At 50.3% G+C, this 23,552-nt stretch overlaps 1 protein-coding gene across 1 annotated transcript in view; it reads right to left on the bottom strand.

The window, feature by feature from the left end:
• Window positions 1–23,552, bottom strand: part of ITPR1 (inositol 1,4,5-trisphosphate receptor type 1) — a 1,533,308-nt gene that overhangs the window by 862,822 nt on the left and 646,934 nt on the right. The window contains exon 14 of the mRNA XM_078661662.1: window positions 22,758–22,899. Coding sequence (XP_078517788.1) covers window positions 22,758–22,899 — 142 coding nt within the window. The remainder of the gene's footprint in view (window positions 1–22,757; window positions 22,900–23,552) is intronic.

Below are 23,552 nucleotides of genomic sequence, written 5' to 3'. Positions count from 1 at the left end.
CAGGCAGTAGTGCCTCGCAAAGGTGTGCAGCGAGGCCCACGTAGCCGCCTGGCAAATGTCCTGCAAAGGGACTCCCCGGCCCAGGGCAGTAGTAGCCGCCGTGGCCCGAGTGGAATGGGCCCTCAGCCCAACAGGAGGCTCCTTCCGAGCCAAAGAGTAGCATGCTTTGATGCACAGGACGACCCACCGAGAGATGGTGCGTTTCTGTACCGCCCTTCCCTTCTTCTCACCCACGTAGCCAACAAACAGTTGGTCATCCACCCGGAACTGGAGTGTGCGATCCATGTAAAATGAAAGCGCACGTTTTGGGTCCAGACGATGGAGCCGCTCTTCATCCTTTGAAGGATGCGGAGGCGGGAAGAAGGAGGGTAAGGTGATGGACTGCCCGATGTGAAAAGCAGAAACTACTTTGGGCAGGAAAGAAGGCCTAGTCCTAAGAACCACCTTGTCGGGATGGACGGACAAGAAAGGAGGTTTAACAGAAAGAGCCTGGAGCTCACTCACTCTCCTGGCAGAGGTGATGGCAACCAGGAAGGCCGTCTTTAAAGTGAGAAGACGGAGAGGACAGGAATGAAGCGGCTCAAAGGGAGCGCACATCAAGAATGTCAGAACGAGGTTCAAGTCCCACTGAGGCATCACGAACGGAACAGGAGGATACATGTGCGTGATGCCTTTCAAGAATCTCAGTACAATAGGGGACTTGAATAAAGATGGCTGATCAGGTAGCCTTAAGAAGGCGGAAAGGGCAGAAAGGTAGCCCTTGATAGTGCCCAGAGCAGAGCCCTGCTGGGCAAGAGAAAGAAGGAAGAGGAGAACCTCGGAAAGAGGGGCAGAAAGGGGATCCACAGCCTTTGCTGTGCACCATGCCACAAATCTTTTCCACCGGCAGGCGTATACCGACTTTGTGGAGGGACGCCTGGCTGCCAGAATCACATCACAGACTTCAGGAGGCAAGTCGAAAGGCCTCAACTGTCGCCGCTCAATCTCCACGCATGGAGGCTGGACAGGTTCGGGTGGAGGACCGTCCCCTGCTGCTGCGACAGAAGGTCCTCCTGAAGGGGCAGGCGGATCGAGGGACCGACTGACATGCTGAGTAGCTCGGGATACCAGTATCTTCGAGCCCAGTCCGGAGCCACAAGGATAACTTGGGCCCGGTCGCGCCTGATCTTCTTCAGCACTCTGGGCAGAAGTGGTATAGGCGGAAAGGCGTACAACAGACCGCAGCTCCACTCGCGCCGAAAGGCGTCGCCGAGCGAGTGCCGTCTTGGAAACTCCAACGCGCAGAACTGATGACATTGCGCGTTCTCTTCTGTGGCGAATAGATCTAACCAAGGCTCTCCCCATTGCTGAAAGAGGCCGTTCGCCACGTCCGAGTTCAGACGCCATTCGTGATCCACCGAGCACCGACGGCTGAGTTCGTCCGCCCTGGCGTTCAGAGAACCTGCCAGGTGTTTAACCGTCAGAGTCACGCCCTGACGTTCCAGCCATTGCCAGAGGCGCAGAGCCTCCTGGCAAAGGGTCCACGACCCCACACCGCCCTGTTTGTTGCAGTACCACATGGCGGTGGTGTTGTCCGTGAACACCTGCACTACACTCCCGTTGACAAAGGGGAGGAATGCCTTCATTGCTAGGCGAATCGCCCGCAGCTCCAACATGTTGATATGGAGCCAGGACTCCGCCGGAGACCAGATGCCTCTGATCTCCGCCTCTCCCAAGTGGCACCCCAGCCCTGGAGGGACGCGTCCGTCACAACCACGTGCTCCGGTTGGGGAAGGGAGAGGGATCTGCCTCTGACCCAATCGCGGTCCGTAAGCCACCACTGCAACTGTCTCGCAGTGCCCTCCGAGATCAGGACATGGTCGGACAGGTTGCCCTGATGCTGGGCCCACTGAAACTTCAGGTCCCACTGCAGAGCCCGCATCCGGCACCTGGCGTGATGCACCAGCAGGATGCAGGAGGCCATCAGCCCCAGAAGCCGCAGCGTCAACCTGACCGAGACCCGGGACAACGGCTGAAAGATGGGAATCAGAGCCTGAATATCCCGGACCCGCCGTTCCGGAGGATAAACCCGAAACTGCGCCGAGTCGAGAACCGCTCCGATGAAAAGGAGCTTTTGAGAGGGACACAGGTGTGATTTCGGCACATTGATGGAAAACCCCAGCTCGTGCAGGAGGTCTGCCGTCATCTGAAGGTGGTGGACGACTGTTTGGGGCGAGCCCGCCTTCAACAACCAGTCGTCGAGGTAGGGGAAGACTGAAACCCCTAACCGGCGCAGATGAGCTGCGACCACCGCCATCACTTTCGTGAACACCCGTGGGGCGCTGGTAAGGCCGAATGGGAGCACGGTAAACTGAAAGTGCTCGTGGCCTACCGTGAACCGCAGGTAACGCCAGTGGGCCGGCAGGACGGGGATGTGAAAATACGCATCCTGCAAGTCCAACGCTACCATCCAGTCTTGTGGGTCTAGAGCAGCCAAGACCTGAGCCAAAGTCAACATCTTGAACTTCTCCTTCCGGAGGAAGCCGTTGACGTTCCGTAGGTCCAAGATAGGACGAAGGCCCCCTTTGTCCTTCTTGGGCACCAGAAAGTAGTGGGAGTAGCAACCACACCCTACTTCTGGCCCAGGAACGCGCTTGATGGCCCCCTTGGCCAAGAGGGCCGTAACTTCCTCCTGCAGAAGTGTCAAGTGGTCCCCCGACACACGGTGGTTCTGCGGTGGCATGGCTGGAGGAGTGGACTCGAAGGGGAGGGAGTAGCCCCTTCGGACGAGCTGCAGCACCCACCTGTCCGATGTAATCGTGCGCCAGTGGGAATGGTGATGACGAACCCTGCCACCCACTGGCGTCACATGGGCCCGAAAGCTCGGACTAGGAAGATTTGGAGGCTGCAGCGGGGGGAGGTGTGGACTGACCTCGCCGCTGCCCTCTACCGCCACCACGGCGGAAACCACGGCCGCCACCGCGCTGGGGAGCGTTCTGCGGCGCGTGGCTGGTGGCACGCGTGGGACCGCCCCTTCCTTGGCCACGAAAGGGGCGAAACGAACCCTGCTGCTGGCGCTGGGTCGAAAGACCCAAGGACTTGGCCGTGACCCTGGAGTCCTTGAAGCGCTCAAGCGCGTTGTCCGCCTTGTCACCGAACAGGCGACTGCCATCGAAAGGCATGTCCATGAGGGCAGTCTGGACATCCGGCGAGAAGTTGGCGGATCTCAGCCAAGCATGGCGACGAATCGCCACCGTCGTGGACATAGCCCGTCCCAGCGAGTCGGTCGTGTCAAGACCACACCTAATCGAATACCTCGCCGCGTCCCGGCCCTCAACCAAGGCCTGGTTGAGCTTGTCCCGCACCTCCTGCGGGCACTGCGGCAGACACTCCGCGACGGTGTCCCACAGAGAGTGGGTGTAGCGGCCCAAGAGGCATGCGGTATTACAAGACCGCAGTCCAGCACTCAAAGACGAAAAGACCTTCTTGCCAAATTGGTCATATCGCTTCGATTCCCGATCGGGCGGAGCCGACGGGAATGCGGACTGGGAAGTGGAGGCCTGGATCACCAGACTCTCCGGGGAGGGATGGGTGGAAAGGAAGGCAGGGTCGTCCGAACACAGACGGTGACGCCTGGCAACGTTCCGGTCAACCGGTGCACCGGAAGCGGGCCTGGACCAGGTGCCCAAAAGGACATCCGTCAGGGCCTCATTAAATGGCAGCAGAGGCTCCTGTGGGCACGACTGCGGTTTAAATACTTCGGTGAGGATGTTAGGTTTCACCTTAGCGACGGGGAGCTCAAGGCGCAAAGCCTTGGCAGCCTTCATCAGGACCACCGAATAGGCAGCCCCCGCCTCCGACGCCACAGGGGAAGGCGAGACAAACCCAGGGTTGGGCGACTCGTCCAGACCACTGGCCTCACCTAAGTCACCTACCCAGTCCACGTCATACTGGCAGGCTCGTGACAAAGGGTCCTCAGACCCCTCCCAACCCTCTCCATATTCGTCCTCATCGCCATAGGACGAGTCGACGATATAAACCGGCTCCTCGGAGCCAAGGGGCCCCAACGGCGCCGGACTCGGCGTCGGACAACGCCGGTCCGACTCCGCGTCAGGAGTCAGAGAGGGATTGGGGGTGGCGCCGGCGCCGGGGACCAGACGCCGGCCGGAAACGACGGCGGAGTCACGGCGCCGCGCGGAGGCGGCACCACGGGTTGCCCCAATGGAATCGGCGCCGGGGAGGCCGGAGGACCAGCCGGCGACGACCCTGAAGGGCCCAGCGGCGCCGGGGCCGGAGCCGCCGGCGGCGCCGGGGCCGGAGCACTCGGCGGCGTCGGGGCAGGTGCACCCGAACCGCTCGGGCTCCCAGACGGGACCGACGGGCCCGCAGGCGCCGTAGGCCCCGCCGGAGGAGACATCGCCCTCATAGCCATGAGGAACGCCTCAATCTCCTCGGGCGACGCGCCTTCCCCAGGGACCGACGGGTATGGGGCAGACGGCGTCGGCGACCCACGCGGGGCCGCGGGGGTGGGGCCACCCGAACTCCCGGCCGCATCACGCGGGCGTCGGGGTGAGTCGGGGGTACAATGATGACGCCCCGACCTCTTGTGACGCTTACCTGATGAACCGGAGGAATGGTGGCGACTCCCGGAGCGCTCATGGCGGCTCCGCGATCGCTCCCTCGACCGCTCCCTCGACCTCCGACCGGACCGGGACCGCTCTCGACGCGGGGCCGACACTCGGAGTTCGAGCAGCTTGCGGGACCGCTCCCGTCTAGCTTTACCTGTCAAGGCCCGGCAGTCGACGCAAGACTCGACGTCGTGGTCCGCGCCCAGACACCGGAGGCAGAGTCGATGGTGGTCGGTGACCGACATCATTCGGTCGCACCCGTCGCAACTCTTAAACCCGGGCATCCTACCGGCACCTTGAAGAAGAGTTAAAGTTAACAAAACTAGGTCAAAAGACCGGAGTACTGCTCTTCGGATCTGCGCTAACTGGCGCGGAAAAAAGAAGAACAGACGTCAGCGCGCGGAGGCGGCGTCTATATACTCCAGCGACGTCAACACGGCGCACGACGCCGCGGAGCCGCAGGGGACGCCTGCAGACGACGCCTACCGACGCGCAGGGGTACTGCTACGCAAAAGTTTCCGGATCCAGACTGACGCCTGGGGATATTCTAAGGTAAGGAATCTAATACTAACCTGTTTCTTTCAGATAATATGCAATCAGAAATCACCACATGCTGACACAGCCAATGTACTTACTGCAGTAGTGTATACATATACCTAATCTGCTTTCCTCTGCAGGTGTCCTTAGCCCTTTCTTTATAGGAGTCTCATGTACTAGGTTTTTCCCAGCCGCTTGGCAAGGGGCAGCAAAAAGGCATTTAAAAAAATGGCTCCTGTAGTGATCCAGCCAATTATCAGCTAATCGCTTTGCTGGATGTATCATTTAAAATTTAAGCTCAACCCCTGTCCTCGAGTCATGGGCCTTTGGGTCTGGGAAAATCCCCGAAGAGCTGGGAGGTTTTACATCAAAGTATTCCACAATTAACCATCGCTTTGTACTCTGCGACGCTGCCAGGCAGGCAACTATTAGGGTAGGCAAACTATGCTGCTGTTTTGACTCCCGGGCAGTATTCGACTGGTACAACCATGGATTTCTGAGGGAAAAATTATTCAGATGGAAGATCCTAAAAGACCTGCAGTGTACGATTCAACATATCAACTGGGTTCATGTTGATTTAGATGGGTCACACATTCTTTTAGATAAAGCGGTCAATGGACCAAAACAGGAGTGCTTTTTAACCCATTGCTCTTTAGTCTGTCAGCCTCACGTAAAACCTATTCTTTTTCCCCAAAAATAGGAGAAAGCCATACACATTGTCTCATGTATGCAGACTATTTGGTTTTAATGGATTACACTCCAATATGGTTGGAACACAAATTGCAAGTCCTTCACATCTAGTGTAAGAAAAACTGCCTAATGTGGAAAAACAAGACTAATTCGCTCTAAGAAATCTACTTGTTTTTTAAACTATATTCTTCTAAATATTGAGGTCTTGTGTTCTCTTGTAATATATCAATCAATCAATGAACTTGTAAAGCGCGCTACTTACCGGTGAGGGTTTCAAGGCGCTGGGGGGAGAGGGGGATGGGGGAGGGGGGTTGTTGCTACAGCTCGAAGAGCCAGGTCTTGAGGAGCCGTCTGAAGGTGAGGTGGGTCTGCCTCAGATGGGTGGGGAGGGTGTTCCAGGTTCTGGGGGCGAGGAAGGAGAAAGATCTGCCGCCAGAGGTTGTTCGTTGGATGTGCGGGATGGCGGCAAGGCCGAGGCTGGTGGAGCGGAGCTGGTGGGCGGGGGTGTAGATGTTGTCTGTTCAGGTAAGTTGGTCCGGTGTTGTGGAGTGCTTTGTGGAGCAGGTGGTTGAGGAGCTTGAAGGTGATCCTCTTGTTGATGGGGAGCCAGTGCAGGTCTCTTAGGTGGGAGGCGATGTGGCTGCAGCGGGGGACGTTGAGGATCAGTCGGGCAGAGGCGTTTTGGATGCGTTGTAGTGATCGCAGGTGTTTGGCCGGGATTCCTGCGTAGAGTGAGTTGCCGTAGTCCAGCCTGCTGCTGACTAGGGCTTGGGTCACGTTCTTCTGGTTTCGGTCTGGATCCACTTGTAGATCCTGCGAAGCATGCAGAGGGTGTTGTAGCAGGAGGAGGAGATGGCGTTGACCTGCTGTGACATGGAGAATGAGGAGTCGAGGATGAATCCTAGGTTCAGTGCGTGGTCCGTGGGTGTCGGAGCTGTTCCCAGTGTGGTTGGCCACCAGGAGTCGTCCCACGCAGAGGGGGGTGGGGTCCGAGGATGAGGACTTCCGTCTTGTCCGAGTTCAGCTTTAGGCGGCTTTTCCTCATCCATTCGCCAACGGTCTTCATTCCTTCGTGGAGGTTGGTTTTGGCGGTGTGGGGGTCCTTGGTGAGGATGTGCTGGGTGTCGTAGGAGATGATGTTCAGGTCGTGTTGGCGGGCTACTTGTGCGAGTGGGGTCATGTAGACTTTGAACAGGGTCGGGCTGAGGGATGAGCCCTGTGGCATGCCGCAGAGGATGTCTGTGGCTCCGGAGTGGAATGGTGGGAGGCGGACTCGTTGGGTTCTGCCCGAGAGGAAGGACGTGGTCCAGTCCAGGGCCTTCTTCTGGAATCCGGCTTCTTGGAGGCGTGTCCTTAGTGTGCGGTGGCAGACCGTGTCGAAGGCACCTGACAGGTCCAGGAGGATGAGGGCTGAAGTTTCGCCGTTGTCTAGTTGAGCCTGATTTAGTCTGTGATGGCGATCAGGGCTGTTTCGGTGCTGTGGTTTAGTCTGAATACGGACTGAGAAGGGTCTAGGATGTTGTTGTCCTCAAGGTGGCGGGTCAGCTGTGTGTTGGCGATTGTCTCGATGACCTTCGCCAGGAAGGGGAGTAGGGAGATGGGCCGGAAGTTTGCTCTTTGCGGTCGTGTGCGTTGTGGTCTAGGCAGGTTTTGAAAGAAGATCTCTTGGCTGTTCTGATGAGGTGGTGATGTTTGAGGATGGCGTCCTCGTGGGCAGTGTGTTTGTCTGGTGTGCAGTTGTGGAGCCATTTCTTCTCCAGTTTCCGGCATGTGCGTTTGGAGTTCTTCGGTGAACCAGGTGGCTTTCTTGCTGGAGTGGTCTTGAGCAGGGCGAGGGTGTTGGCGCAGTTGTCGATCCACTGTCTGAAATTTCAGGCAGCGGAGTCTGTGTCGGTGGGGTCGGCGGGCGTGTTCTGGGCGAGGGTGGAGGTCAGCTGGTCTTCTGTGACTGTCCCAGCAGCGGCGAGTCAGCTGTTGGGTGCGGTGGTGCATGGATGGTTTCTTGAAGGTGAAGTGGATGCAGCGGTGGTCGGTCCAGTGAAGTTCGGTGGTGTGGTTGAAGGTGATGTGGGTGCTTGTGGAGAAGACTGGGTCGAGCGTGTGGCCAGCGAAGTGGGTAGGTTCGGTGAAGAGTTGTCGGAGGCCAAGGTTGGCGAGGTTGGCGATCAGGGTGGCGGAGTCATTCAGGGTGGAAGTTCAGGTCCCCGAGGAGGATGTAGTCCTTGGAGGCGAGGGTGTGGGTGCTGGCAAGGTCGGCCATGGAGTCGCTGAAGAGGGCTCGGGGTCCGGGAGGTCTGTAGATGACTTTTCCACTGAGGGTGGTGTTGGGGTCGGTGTGGATCCGGAAGTGGAGGTGTTCGGCGGAGTTGATGGGGGTCATCTGCGAGGGTGTGGACCTGGAGGGTGGACTTGTGGATGATGGCTATTACTCCTCCAATTCAGTTGGTGCGGTCTCTGCGGGAGATCTTGTAGTCGTCCGGGATGGCTATGGCGATGTCAGGTGCAGAGGAGTCTTTCCACCAGGTCTTGGTCAAGAAGGCGACGTCTGGGGCGGAGGCCACCATTTAAGGCAGGGAGGGAAAGAGGAGCAGCTGGGAGGCGGAAGCGGGGCTGCGAGGGGGGCATGGCCGCAGGGGTCAGCGGTGGGAAAAACGGCTACACAGAAGACTAAATGGGGGGTGGAGGGGGGAGAGAACTGGGCTACAGCAGCGATGATACAATATTACAAAATACAGAGCAAGCGAACACGCAGAAAAAACAAGCAGGAGAAAAACAAGTTTAAAGCACACCAAATACAAGGCGGTGGTCCGGGTACAGGGGAGGCGATCACACGTAATGAGCAGCAGTAGCAGGGCGAGCAGACACAGGCGGTGCTGTTCGGCAGGAGCGGGGTGACCTGGCCTGCAAGCAGGTCTGAGGTCTAGAAAGGGATAGGCACACAGCAAATGTAGAAAGTCCCCTCAAGGACTATAAATGCCCTGAAAAGGTTTGATCTGCAGTTGGTGGTGGGGTGGCAGGGCGATCAGTTTCACTAATAAAAGCAGTGACAGGCACTATATGGAGCTGAGCTTGTTGCACTGGACCAGCAGGTTAACCGGGATTCACAGACAAACCCAGGTCTAAAGACTCTCCTAGGTTAATGATGAAGGCAATAAGGTACGAGTAGTCTTAGATTTTTGGACTTTGCTCACTAAGTTATGTGTGTTAGGGTTTCTCTAAAGGGGGAAGTGATGCAATGGCAAACTGTCTAATGCTGCAGGACAACATGTCCTCTTCAAAAGACTTATCATGAGCAATTATGTTGGCATGTAAAGGTATTGCCTTAGAATTCTCCATTTCAACAATGTCCAATCCTAAGTCATTGAGTATTCTGAAGTCTTTCGTGAATGGCTATGGGATCATCAGATACAGAGTGTTTTGATACAAGAAATAGTCACCTATTTATTATTTATATAGTTCTTAGGAGGAGACAAGACTTTTCCACAGGTGTCCTAGGTTCCAGATAAGTGATTAAAGAATACAATTCTCTATCTTTCAATAAGAAAGAATTTGAGCTGGAGAATTTCTTGTCATAGGAAAGATCTGGAAAACATGGAGTACTGTTCTTGCAACATGGATATGAAACATTCTGTAATTTCTTTATTTTGTTTTACACTTGGCACGTATAGAATAGGAACACTGATGCACAAGCCACAACTTTTAATTAAGTCATATGGTATTGCAATCACAATTGCAAGGTATACTCTTGCTCATACGAAGAAGGGCGTTTTTAATATAGTCTTGAAACTATTGCACAGAATTCCAGGATAGAGGAAGAAGCATCGTATCCTAGTCCGAATTTGCTGGAGCTGGACTTGCCACTTTTTAGGATAGGTGCAGAACTACACTCTCCAGAATGGATCGGATTAAAAGGAGAGCCTGAGTGGGACTCAGGTGTGACTTCAGCAAGATGATTGTGAACACCAGCAAATGCAGGGGGTAGGCCACTACGGCCTGTGGTGAGCTTGCCTTCAGCCGCCAGTCATCAAGGTAGAGAAGATGTGAACCCCTAACTTCTGCAGATAAGCTGCAACCACTACCATCGCTTTTGTAAACACCTGAGGGGCACTGGTGAGGCCAAAGGGGAGCACAGCAAACTGGCCCAACACGAACTGCAGGTAGCGCCTGTTGGCTGGCAACACGGGGATGTGGAAATGGGCATCTTGAATTTCCAGCACCACCATCCAGGATCTACAGCATACATGACAGGAGTCAACATGAGCATCAAGAATCTTTTTTTTCAGGAAGTGGTTGATAGGGCGCAGCTTTAATATAGAGCGGAGAACTCCATCCTTCAGTACCAGAAATTAATAGGAACAACCATACCAAACCTCTGGTGCAGAGACCCTCTCAATGGCTCCTTTGGCCAAAAGAGCATGCACTTCCTGATTAAGTAAACAGATTTTCTTCAGTCTGCAATTCTTGGGAAGGTGGAAGGGGATTCCAAAAGTCTTAGGGCGTATTCCTGCTGGATGATGTGAAGCATCCACTTGTCAGATGTTCTTGAAGAACATTGGGGCACTTGGTGCCAGATTTTGCTGCCAAAGGAATGTCTGTGCTGGAATACATAAACATGGCGGAACCTTCATAAAAATGCACCTGAACCAAAATAACCTCAATAATATTCTTTTTCCTTTATAGATGGTTGACCGGGGATTATGTGCACACCGATAAGACACCCGCCATCACAGTGACAGTCCTAAACAGAACTTTAACATGTAATGAATTGAAAAGCACAGGTGCACCATAAATTACAAATGTGCAAAAACAACAAACTTATTGTAAAAGCACAAAAAGTGATGTCCAGAAGTCTTGTTTGATTGTTTTTTATTTTTCAACACAAAGAAACGAACAGCCGACGCGTTTCATCCCGGGTGGGACTTCTTCAGGGCAAGAATTGAATGACAAATCCTTGACGATGTGAGTGGTCGTGCAGTGAAGGCCGGATTACTGAAGTGTTTCGTAGTCTCAAAATAGAAGGTTTAAGGTGCAACAGCAGCTGGAGGGCTTTATATTATTTCTATCCTCCAGAATGAATATGCAGCTGGGCTTGAGAGTTCAGTTAATACTGGTGTAAGTAATAAGACAGAGTCACAGGTGTTCAGGACAAAGGTAAGTGTCACTGAGGTGCACCATCCATAGGTTGTGCACCTTAATCTGAATTTATACAATAAAGCCTTCAATAAACAAGTAGGTATGTATCTCAAGATATCTCCTTACTCCTCGACCAAATTTCACGAGAAAGGACGACATACGATCTGTCATTTGGAGCCCAGACGCCTTGCACCCTCAGTATGTATAGCACCTGATGACCGTGCTATACGTACTGAGGGTGCTCTCAAAAGCACTGGAGTGTCCCATTTGTTTTTTTTATTTATTTTTTTTAATATTGATTTCTATAGCGCACGGCTACTCCATTGGAGTGTCCCGGCGCTTTTAATAGGCGACTCATAACCAAGAAAACATAACACAAAGACAGAAGAAAAGGTGGCAGCAACAGACAGTAGGAGACGGAAATTAGAGGGTAAAGAGCCAAGTTTTTAGGCCCTTCCTGAAGGACATCAAATTGGAGGTACGACGTAAGGCCAATGGTAGGGCATTCCAGAGCTGTGGCGCCCTAAGCCTGAAGGAACGCCCTCCAATTCGGGCTTTCTTTATTCGGGGAACCGTCGCAAGGAACAAAGATTCGGATCGCAAGGCACGGACCAGGCGATGAAAGCCCAACCTGCGCTGGAGATATTTCGCTCCTGACCCGAAGAGTGCCTTATGAGCCAGTGTCAATGTTTTAAACATTATCCGTTTCCGGATAGGCAGCCAATGAAGCGACTGCAATAGACCAGACACTCTGGCTCGCCTATGAAGGCCAAAGATGGCGCGTGCAGCGGAATTCTGCACTACTTGCAGCCGCTGCACAAGATATTCTGGAAGGCCCAAATAAAGGACGTTGGAATAATCCAATCTGGAGCCAATTAGTGCCTGCACCGTGATCCTCCTATGCTCTTCCGAGAGCAAAGGAAGAAACGTCCGGAGCATCTTGAGAATGCCGAAACATGTGCCCGTAAGACCGAGGATCTGAGATCTCATAGTCAGACCATTATCGATCTTAATCCCCAGATTTTTTGCCAGCTGGGACGCATGAGCTGGGGGGGGAACATATTCATTGGCCACCATGCATGCCAATCAGGGTCCGAGGCACAGCCGAAAAACAGTACCTCAGACTTATCTGAATTACATTTGAGGCTGTTCAGATGAAACCACCTGAAAACAGACCCCAGGCACTCTCGAATGCTCTCTCCGTCAAACTCCTCACCCTTCTTACTCGTAAAGAGGAGCTGGGTATCATCGGCGTAAGAAACGATCTGGGCCCCAAAGGACTCAGCCAGTGCCGCCACGGGAGTCATAAAGATGTTAAAGAGTCTGGCTCAACACAGAACCCTGCGGAACCCCGACTCCCAAAGGCGGCATCTCAGCAGATCTTGGAGAGGCCCAGACCGTTTGTCGACGGCCCGCTAGAAAAGACGTAAACCAGCTAAACACCGTCCCCCTCAGACCGATGTCAAAGTCTGGCGAGGAGCCCCTCATGGGGGACGGTATCGAAGGCCGCCGACAAGTCAAGCATAACAAGCATGACTTTGCTGCCTGAATACAGGACCTCCTTAATGGCTTCTGACACCTCCAACAACGCTGTCTCGGTACTAAGGTTAGGGCGGAAGCCAGACTGGGAGGAGTGCAGCAGGCCATTGGTCTCCAAAAAGTCAGAGAGCACGCTATGCATGTGCCTCTCCACGACTTTGGCCAATGCCAGAAGGAGAGAAATAGGTCTATGATTGGCTGGCGCCTCAGGGTCTAGGCCGGGCTTCTTAAGAAGGGGGATCACCATCGCCTGCTTCCAGGTCTGCGGGACCAGTCCCTCACTCGAGAGGTTCAAAAGAGGATTAGCCAACGGGTTCACCACAGCCGCCATCCTCGCCAGGAATTTGGCCGGACACGGGTCTAGCGGGGACCCAGATTTGAGAGTAGATAAAAGACCCAGTGACGCAGAGATGGAGATAGGCGGGAAAACATCCAAGACCAGATCCACAGTGGTCTGCAGTGCAAGGCCCACCCCAAGACTGGGAGAGACTTCGACCAACCTCCTAGGAAAAGAATCCTGAATCAATTTAATTTTGGCCGTGAAAAAGTTGGCCAAGTCCCACACCCAAGAATCTAGGGGAGCAGCCTGGGGGGGGGGGGTTAGTCCGAGAGGTCGTGAATTCCCTCACAATTGAAAAAATCTCCTTACAAGAATTAGAGGCTGCCTCTATCCTCCTAGCAAAGTAACTCCTCTTCTCATGTAGGATGTCACGGTGATAGATTTTGATCGCCGTCCTGTATACAAGTTTGGCCGACGGATCGTATTGTGCGCGCCAGGCCCTGCCGACGAGATGCCGACAGTGCTTCCGAGAACCATGGAGCGGAAACCTGCTTCGGAATCAACCGAGGGGTTAGTGCAGGAGCTAAGTCATTTAGCCTGTCAGTCAACCACGCTTGCAGCGACTCTAGATCCCGCTCTAGGTCACCCGAGAGAAGGCAGGGATGGTCAAGAGATGCCTGAGCTAACATCTCAGGAGTCACCCGATGCAGCGCCCTGAAGTGAAGTCCGTGCTGTCTCGGCGCAGTGCACGGGAGTTTCTTCATACCCGGCATATAAAACCTAGCCAATCTATGGTCAGACCAGAGTACCGGGAGAAGTTCAATACCCTCTAAAGGGGTCGAGGAAAAAACCTGATCCAGGGTATGACCCCTATCGTGTGTTGGGCCGACAAGAAAAGGGACAAGGCCAAGGGGAGCCGTAATATCGAGGAGCTTATTCACATCCTGATCCTCTCCCACTTCCAGATGGAAGTTGAAATCTCCCGCCAATACACAATGCTCAACACTCAAGGCCAGCCCTGAAATAACTGCCTGCAGTTCATCAAAAAAGGATCCAACCGGTCCGGGAGGTCTATAGACTAACAGCCCTTTAAGAGCTTGATGAGGGGCCAGTAAAATAGAGAAGGCCAGGGATTCAGAGCCTGTAATAGTATCCGTAGGGATAACAGAACAGGTAACAAGCTTATTCACCACAAGGGCCACCCCTCCTCCCCTGCCCTTCAGTCTTTCTTGCCGGAATATATTGTAGTCTGGCGGAATAGCAGCAGCGATATCAGGGTTGGACAAATCCCCTAACCATGTCTCTGTCAACATGAGACAAAGGTTTTTCCATAACAAGGAGATCAAAGATCTCCTGAGAATGTCTGGGCACTGATCTAGTATTCAAGAGCAGGCAAAGATGTTTCACATTGGCCACTTCTCTCTTTGGTGACGTGGTCGGAGCATACCCTGATGACCACCCACAACCAGGACATTGCCTCTTACCCTTGTAACGAGCAGGGAATACTGTATGACCAGTAGATGAAAATTTTTGTAACGAACGTAATTCCAACGCCAAGTAAGATATCATTCTCACTGCTACGACTTACGAGACTCTAAAACCAGACCCTTCCGCCGCTCCGACGCCTCCGGAACGCTGACTGGCGTAGACGGGCAGGACTCTGGCAAGACTCTGGCAAAGCGAGGGCGACCCCGCTGCGCGATCCGGCTGCGCTGTGGGGACAGGTTTAAATAGGGCCTCCAGGTGAGGTCCAAACCGCCCCACGAGGACGCTCAATATGGCGCTGCCAGAGCGTCACTGTCCCTCCCAAGATGGCACCCGAAATCGAAGCGCTGCAAACCCCAACAGCCCCAGAACCCGGACCCGCTAAAACAGCGGTGACTGACAATTATATGCAGGTAAGGGATCACTCCCAGATAAAAGCAAGGGAGAAAAGAACATAAAAAAACAAAATACAAAACTGGTAATTAAAACGAAGCGCGCTGACCAAGCAGCGCTAAAAGCAGTACAGAGCCGCCCCTCCGGGCAAATGTTTCCAAACCATCACTTTGATCGCCTAATAGGAGGGAGTTGTTGAAGGACATGTCAATCAACTAAGATTAGACGTCCTCAGAAAACCCAGTGGACCTTAACCAGAGGCAGACCAAGTGGGATCAGACATCTAGCGGTGGCATCACCCACAAGGCTTAAACCCCCTGAGCAATGGCTCAGAAAAAAAACAAAAGTTGTCAAAGTGTCACAAAAAGGTGGTGAAAAAATTACTGAGGCAGCTCCCTGGGTATGCACTGTTCCCATGGAACTAAAGGAACGGATGTCACTGTGCCAGGGATGCCCTTATATAAACACTGACATCCCTTCTTACGCAGAACCGGTCAACACCACCTACTGGAGCACTGAGGTACTGGTCACGATTTCCCAACTCCAGTTTGACACTAGTATTCTTCTCTTGATGTTAGCATGATGGTTGTACTGCATCATTGCCATTCAAGAGGTTCAAGAGGGGGAGGAGCCTGGCGACGAACGAAGATGGCCGCATAGGCTCTCGGCTCCGTTGACCTCCGCCTGTCGGATGAAGATCCTGATATATATCCTGCTTTTGCGCCTCACCCCCGTACAGGGTAATCCCTGCTGATACTGGCGGTGTGGTCCCGCAGACTTTCCCACCCGGATCGGCGGAATGGTGCCGTGTGAAGGATTTTGGCCCAGAGTTGCCCGTAAGCCGGGACCTTGATTTCTGACCCAGCCGGGTTTCTGGACGGCGGCTGTGGTTGGGTGCCCCAGAAGTGCTCCGGATCTTTGACCTGATGTGTTTCGCATCCCTATGTTGGTGAGGTGCCTGCGGTCCTGTGCACACTGTGGGGGTGTACATATCCTGAAGGTGGCTGAGAGGTCGGGGGTCTCCTTCCCGGCGGCTGGCCCCCTCGCCGGGCTGGTGCCCTCGCCCGAGGAGCCCCGTCATTGTTCGTACGTGAGCCTCCAATCCCCGCCTGCCCGACCCGCACTTCGGTCCCCGGAGGAACCGGGCGCTCCGAAGTGCGCTCGAATGTCTGGAGCTGACTGCGTGGAGGCGGTGCGGGGTAATGAAGAACCGTCTTTGAGGACCGTGATGGCCGCCATTAAGGAGCTGCGATCCTTCATGGCCTTTACTCGCCAGAGGATGGTCGCGGATGTCATTGACACTGCCCGATCGTACGGGGACCCTGACCTGCCTGGTGCCTCTGAGCTGGCTGTTATGTCTACGCTATTCCCGGTACTTACCAAACGAGGCTCCCTTCCTGTTGTAACCTCGCAACTGTCGCCTGGAACATTGTGTACTAATGGACCTATTGTTTCAGAGAGACGTCCGCCATTATCGGCACATCCGTCCACTGATGTGCTTGTGGTCTTCACTTCTCCTGAGCCTACGGCTAATGCGACCCGGCGGATGCTGCAAACATCACTCGACTGTTTTGACTTGGCCCTGAGTCTGATATCGACATGGTCGTACATTGGCTGGAAAACGGCAATTCTCATGGCGGTGGCGGATCATGACGGATTGCGGTGCTTGATCAGACTCCTTAGGCAGGTCCGCAGGCCGACAGAACTTTTGATTTTTCCTCGATACGTTCTAGTGCAATTGGCTGAACTCATTGTGAACATTCGTAGGGGTCAAGGGTGAGACCACTGTGGATCTCTGCTTTGTGGGTGCGTGAAGTTCGGGGGACCCGCCATTTTGTTGCTTGCGGGTGGTGGGGCAGTGTCGGACGCCTTCCCTGTGCGCTATTTTGATAACTTGCTTACGTGATTGCTCTACTTCGTACTGGGACCGTGCGCCGCAGGGGGGGGGTGGAGGGACCGAGAGCAACTGTGATTTTCTCCTCCACCTTTCTTTTTTTTTTTTCTTATCTTTTCTTTTTTCCATCTTTTTGTATTTCCCTTTTCTCGCTATATTTCGGGTTTTTGGATGCTGGGCGACAGGCACGCTGCTAGGGGGGTAGGCCGTAGCCATTGGCAGGGGTGCAGGGTGGGGGGGGGGAGGGGGGATGGGATATTATTGTTTTTCCGTTTATTGTTTCTATGGCCCCTTTTTCTTCATTAGTTCAACTGGATTCTCTGTTTCTTTTCTTTCTTTCTTGGTTTTGGGATCGGTATGACGCATGACCTGATTTCTTATTCTCGGAGTTTGACCATGGGTTCTGCCCTTGATTGTTTTTCATTACGCCTCTCCGTTTACGGGCGAAGGCCGGGTGTGCTTAGTGTTTGATTGCACGCGTATACTGGATGGCCCCCCCCTTACAGATGCCGATGGATATACGATTTAGACTATGACCGATCCCACCCTTCTCTTGTTTTCTGCTCCTTTTGTTATTATATTGCAATTTATTTCTTCTAACGATAATTATCCTGTTGTAAACTTTAAAATTAACCTCACTCGTCCTGTGCAACATTTTGTGTGCTGAAATGGCTCTGGTCTCTAATCCTGCTGCCGTGCCTCTGGGATGTTCGGCTGAATAGCTGTGTGCACCTGGTCTATAAATAAAGATTTTCAAAGAAAAAAAAAAAAAAAAAAAGAGGTTCAAGAGGTCACCTCCACTCCAGCTTAGTACCCAGCCAGGAGGTACCGACAGATAGGGCGGGGCCTCTAACTCACCTGAGCTGGTGCCGAGTGAGGTGACGTTTACCTCTTGAATGGCAATGATGCAGTACAAGCATCATGCTAACATCAAGAGAATACTAGTACACAACAATATTGTTCTATCTAAATAGAGTTTTTACAGTGACAACAAATATTTGTAGGTCCTGAAGAAAGCCACGGAGAATTTTTCTCCACATGGCTGAAACATGTCGGCCAGGAAAGCAGCGATTCATTTCGAACTGCTTTATTTATTGTATTTGTTTTCACCTTTTTCACATATTTTAGTAGGAAGACATAGAAGACATTGTATCGTAGGATAATACACCGTCTCTATGGTTTATCCTTTTTAACTCACTATTATCACCATTCTTCTGCACTGCACTGCACTTTAACGATACCCTGATAAATAACTCTACAACTCAATCACATGTATTCTCTTTCCTTCTTTAAGAATCATATAGAAGGATGCAACTCCCTACTTTTGCTGCCTCTGATTGCTAAGAGAAGCATTAGAGAGTTGTGTATGGAACCCAGATGACACTGGGCACATGATTGTGTATTGATGGGGTACCATTAATCCGAAAGTAATTCTGAGCACTCTTGGTTTTTCCTTTGCTTTCTGAAAATGTGTTGCATGTACAGCATTTGCATGAGCTGTGGTAACCTTAAGATAAATATCTAGAGGTTTTTCTAGTCTGGTAGGTTCTTATTGTTGTTTACAAACATTTTATGATGCCTGAGAGCTTTTAAAGTTAACTGTCTTAAATGAATATAAACAAAGGTGTGTTTTCCAATTCAGAGCAGGCCTGGCTCGGCAGTTCAGGCTGCACTGTTACCACTGGAACAGGACTACGACTGACTTTCATAAGGCGGGATCTAAGATGGCATGGTGGATGAAAGAACAATGGGTAGAATGCTGCCCGGAGCAATTGACCCTGGTTAGATTTATTGCAAGCATCCTCAGGTGAGCTTAACAACTCAAATGCACCTTAAACGTACAAATGTCAAATATGAATGTTGCCATTGCTTTACACAAGCTTTTTTCACTAGGGTGGCATGTAGTGTTAATGTAACTGGCATGGCCTGGGTGTGCAGACTTACCTGAAGTCGAGATCTAATAAATAATGGAATTGAGGATGGAAAGGTAGGCTAGGTCATAGTCGTGGGATTTCATCACAATGGCTCTGAATACTCCCCAAGTAGGGACTACAAACAGATGCAGCTGAAAGCTCTAGTGGCAATACCTGTACTGTTACCAGTCCTGAAACCTGCGCAATTTAACAATACAATTAATGCAGTGGGCGATAAACCGGTAACCTTTGGGAGGACAGGGTTCAAGTTCCTGAACCTCAAGGGAGTATGCAGCACACTTGATTTTCAAAGTCTTGACCAGATTGTTCTAAGGGTGGTTGTAAATAGTTCATTCTCCTTTAACGTCAACGGAGCAGAAAAAAATTAAAGCATGAACTCGGAGGGATTTAAGCACCCAAGTCACAGTTTAAAACATTTGCATTTCAATCTTAGTCTACAGGTGCCAGAACACCATCCTGAAGGAGGAACAAAGTTGGTCCCAAAGGACTTTACTAATACAAGCCCTAAAAATTGCACCATTAACCGAGATACAAGAGAACAATATTTCTTACTAACCGCTGTGTGTCACATGTATTAGAGGCATCCAAAGGTAGCAGAGATGTGACAGGTTACCAACTATGCAATCTTGCAACCACACATATGCATGCAAGCTTTTGCTGACCAACACCCTCATGAGTTTGAGGCTCATTTAACAGGTATCTTGCCTCTTTTGTAGTCTATTGTCTCCTGGGGACGATTCCCAATGTGCTTCATATCTCCTAACAGAAGACCCTTGCAAACTAGTCAATCACACGATAGTTCTTACTCGCAGGGATAGCTCAGGCCTTGAAAATGAGATTATGCAGAAAACAGTGACCCACAAAATTCCTGCCAAATAAACTGAACCAGAAAAGAAACAAAGGCTCGGAAACCAGATATTGGTGTGAAAGAAAAGAAAACTGGCCAGGGACAGGGCTATCGACAGGCAAAGAAAACTAAACAATTTGGAGTGGATGTGAAAAGGCTTATGAGGGCAGAGTCGGAAGGGCCAAAAAGCAACTAAGGGATACAAATGAGTAGCATGTTGCTTCATGTAGAAACTATTGAAATCTTTCCTGCCTCCAGCTGTGTCAAGAGTTCCAGAAACTGGTATTAGAACGAAGTGTTGGGTAAGGAAAACAAAGTAAGTACAGTAAATCAGAATTGACCAAATATCGGTAGAGGAAAAAAGAAATCAAACCAGTAAAGGCTCTTGGAAAGAAAGTCAGTTTTACATGAACAATTAAATTCTTATTGGACTATGGAAAAAAATAAAGTGCTATGGTGCCACGTGGGACTCAAATTAGCATCAGACATCAAAGATATCAGGAGATTAATACAGCAATCCGTCACCCACCAGTGCGCATAGGTTATTTTAAACAGACTGATCCACTCAATATACAAACAGATCAATAATCGAGGACAAATGTCTGAGTGTTGTGTACTATTTAATCTTGTTCAGATAATATTTGTTGTGAACATGTTTTTACCATTGTTCTTGCACAGGCCTCAGATTTCCCAGTCTCCAAAGACTGTCAAGTAATCTCCATGTGGCCTCTGCACATTTATCACATATGACAACAGGCTGTACACAAACAATGGATACTTTAATTTACCAAAGGCTGTCTTAGGGACCACACAGAATTAAAGCACTCACTCTATATAGATAAAATGGCCTGCAAATAACATGGTATATAGTTAGCCAACATTGAATCTCACTCAAATGCAGACCTTGGCCATAATAAATCCCATTCACTGGCAGAATAAACAGTAGAACACAACAAATGGCCAGTAATCAAACGAATCAATTTCAATTGCAGCACTTGCGGGTTGCCTTTAATTGGTTATTCAAGCATTGGCAATGCCAAATGGGTCAGGGATATGGCTGAAAATGCCCTGTAAGTTCAGGCACTCAATAGGTCATCATACATGTACTCCGTCACTCATCTTTGCACTCATACAACCTATCATCCATCCACTGACTCGTTCCTGCATTTAATCTGATCGAATTGCAATAAAACACACAAATCTAACAACTTTTGGAATGGTATAAATTTATCATGGCTGCCCTCCTGCCACCTGTGCTGATGCAAGAGAAAGACAATCACTATACATTATCTACTTACTTAAAACTTTTACAGAATTCCATTTTGTGTGCGCCCCTGAAAGATCAAGTGCAGGCAGTAGGATAACTAAACAAAATGATCACAGTTGTGTGTAGTGTAAGCACTTGTGGAAGCACACAACTAGTGCCCAATCAAATCTCACTCCTGGCTTCCAACATATGGGTGGAGTCACAGTCCCTCTAGTGATGCTGCCATAATTGTCTGGCAATAGCTACGTAGTCAAGCCAGACGATAGAAAGGGGACTAGATTAGCTGGGTCCTTGTCCTGTTTAAAGTAGGGTTGCCAGTAGTACAATCGTTTTCCATGAAAATAAAATGGAGAATTGCAAGCTTTGGAAATGCAAAGACATCGAAAACTATGGGGCAAAGAGGCAACAGATACTGTGAGTTAATGCTCGATGTTTACAAATGCAGTGATCAGGAGGGCACGAGTATGCACACAGACAAAGCAGACCCAGCCTTCCTTCCAGCATTTTTAAAACTAGAACAATTCAACTGGGCAAGAGCAACATTTGCTATTACCAGTGTGTGTACAGTGCTAAGTTACAAAAAATGGAAACGTGCCCTAAAATGTCTTTTAAAAACCACAAAAAAAATTTGTTAATTATACTAGAGTTAAATGCAGAATATTTATCAATAAAAAAGGATTAGGTAATTTTGTAAAAACATTCCAAGGACCATTCCACATGCGCACTGAAGATTGGTGGCTAGTCATCCAGACAACGAAAATATGAAGAAAGGCGTTAAAGAAGAAGCCAAAGGAGCCAGGATCACTTAATGGAAAACCTAACAAGGTACACCAAGTTAAATGGTAATAAAATGTACGTTTTGCTTCTCCACATGGTACACAGAGGTCTATGAACGAGAGGCTTGATTACAGGCCATCCAGGAAGGATTCACTAGTTTAGATCCTCTAGTGGACCAACAAAAACTTACTCCTACCTAAATATTAGAGGGAGGGGCGCTGTCAGTCTTACATGGTCCTAGCCACTGGAATGATCTTCCAGAACTAGTCTCAAATCAAGGTCAATTCTATTAAACATAACTGTTGTGGCTCACGTTTACAGTACATCCCCTTTCATTAGGCTATTGATGACCTTCAGTTTAGGCGCGCCATCAAAACCTTCTTTGTTTAGTTTTTAGGTTGTTTCCTGTGCCCTCTCTTTTTCTCTTTCGGTGTTGTGTTGTGTCTGCCTTGTCAAAGCGCCAGGACGCCCCATCGCTGGGGCAGCTGTGCGCTGTATAAATAAAAATAACATAACATAACATTAGGTGCAAGATGTGAAAACTGGCACCCCAGCAAAAGGAAGTGCTACAATTAACAATGATCCATAAGGAATAACTAATGAGCCTGGATAACTTCATGACTGACGTAGAGTAAAAACATCTCAAGTAGTCACATCTACCAGTTTTAACGTGGTAGGTACATTGTTCTTACAAAATTAAGATGTCAGACTACAGTTCAGGCCAGGAAACATAGTTGCACAATGCACTGCTCCTTTGCATAATGTGAACCAAAAAGGTTGGAGTGGTGCACTACTTCATTAAGTCATTTAAGTCTCGTTATATTGTCTCAGTAGATCCTTTATTTTTCATGAATTTCCAACAATAAAAGATACCAGCCAACGCGTTTTGTTCATATACAATAAACTTCTTCAGGGCAAAAAATGTAATTTGAAGACTGGGGGGGGGGAAGGATCCAAGTTCCCCCTGGTGTTCCGTGAGAGCTGTGTGCAAGCTCTGTCCGTGGTGTAAAGTCGTGGTCAATCTGGTAGTCAATATGCACAAATTAATGTGTCCGCGTGGGACTCCTTGATAAGGGCCAGCACTCTATTATTCTGATAAGCTGGAAGCTGCCGTCGGCTTCGATCAAAGGCAGACTGGCACCCTAGCTAAAGCAAGTGCTGCAATAAACAATGATCCATAAGGACTAACTAATGAGCCTGGATAACTTCATGACTGAGGTAGAGTAAAAACATTCCAAGTAGTCACATCTACCAGTTTTAACGTAGTAGGTACATTGTTTTTACAAAATTAAGATGTCCGACTAAAGTTCAGGCCAGGAAACATAGTTGCACAATGCACTGCTCCTTTCAATAATGTGCAAACAAAGCCCTTACCTGCTTGAGGATATTTTGTTCCCTCATCAGCTTCTGTCGCTCTCGGTTTGGTTTGTTGACGACAACTTCCAGCACGTCTTGAGCAGAAATAGTTCCAGCTGCCACAAAGTAAACCAGTTCCTCCAGCAACTTCGTAACAGCCCTAGAGAAGAAAGAGAAACATGAAATATCCACCTTTGGTCCTCACGCAAGCTCTACAACATCTTGGTTGATAGGAAGAAGCAATAGGAAAGGCGGCTAGTAGTTATGATGGCCACATTTAGAGGAATAATTTCAAGCAGACCGAAAATTGTTTAGCTCAGACCATCTTTGAAGATTTAAGTCTGTAACCCAGTAAAAGTAAAACTTAGTGGAGTAAACGGTACACCAAATGAGAAGCATTTAGTTCTTATGAAGATATCTTCTCCCTCAGTTCATAATGAGTATTCAATGCTGGACCTGCCTCCTAATGTGAAAATCTCCTCCTTGGAGAATTAAAAAGCTTTGCTTTACAAGACTAGCTTCCGTTCCAAATAAATTAAATCATACTTTCCTTGTCAGTGTGATCTCCAACAAGAAATATATGTACCAGTGCACAGTTGCTGAAAACATGGCTCTTCCCTAAATGATTCTCGGAAGCTTCAGTAACTCTCCAGCGCTGGAATGCCCACAGGTAGCCATGCGCTCTATAAATGCTGCTCCATTTTCATCTTGCATACGTTTGATACAAGGGATTTGGGTGTACAGCTCATCATGTTCTCAAATTAGTTTGATGCCGGATTAAGAACTGAATTTCCGTCGTATACAGAAGGCGCA

This window comes from Lissotriton helveticus, chromosome 9 (assembly GCF_964261635.1).
Source record: "Lissotriton helveticus chromosome 9, aLisHel1.1, whole genome shotgun sequence".
Taxonomy (NCBI): Eukaryota; Metazoa; Chordata; class Amphibia; order Caudata; family Salamandridae; genus Lissotriton; species Lissotriton helveticus.
The sequence above is the reverse complement of the archived record's forward strand: the minus strand, read 5'-3'. Positions and strand labels throughout refer to the sequence as shown.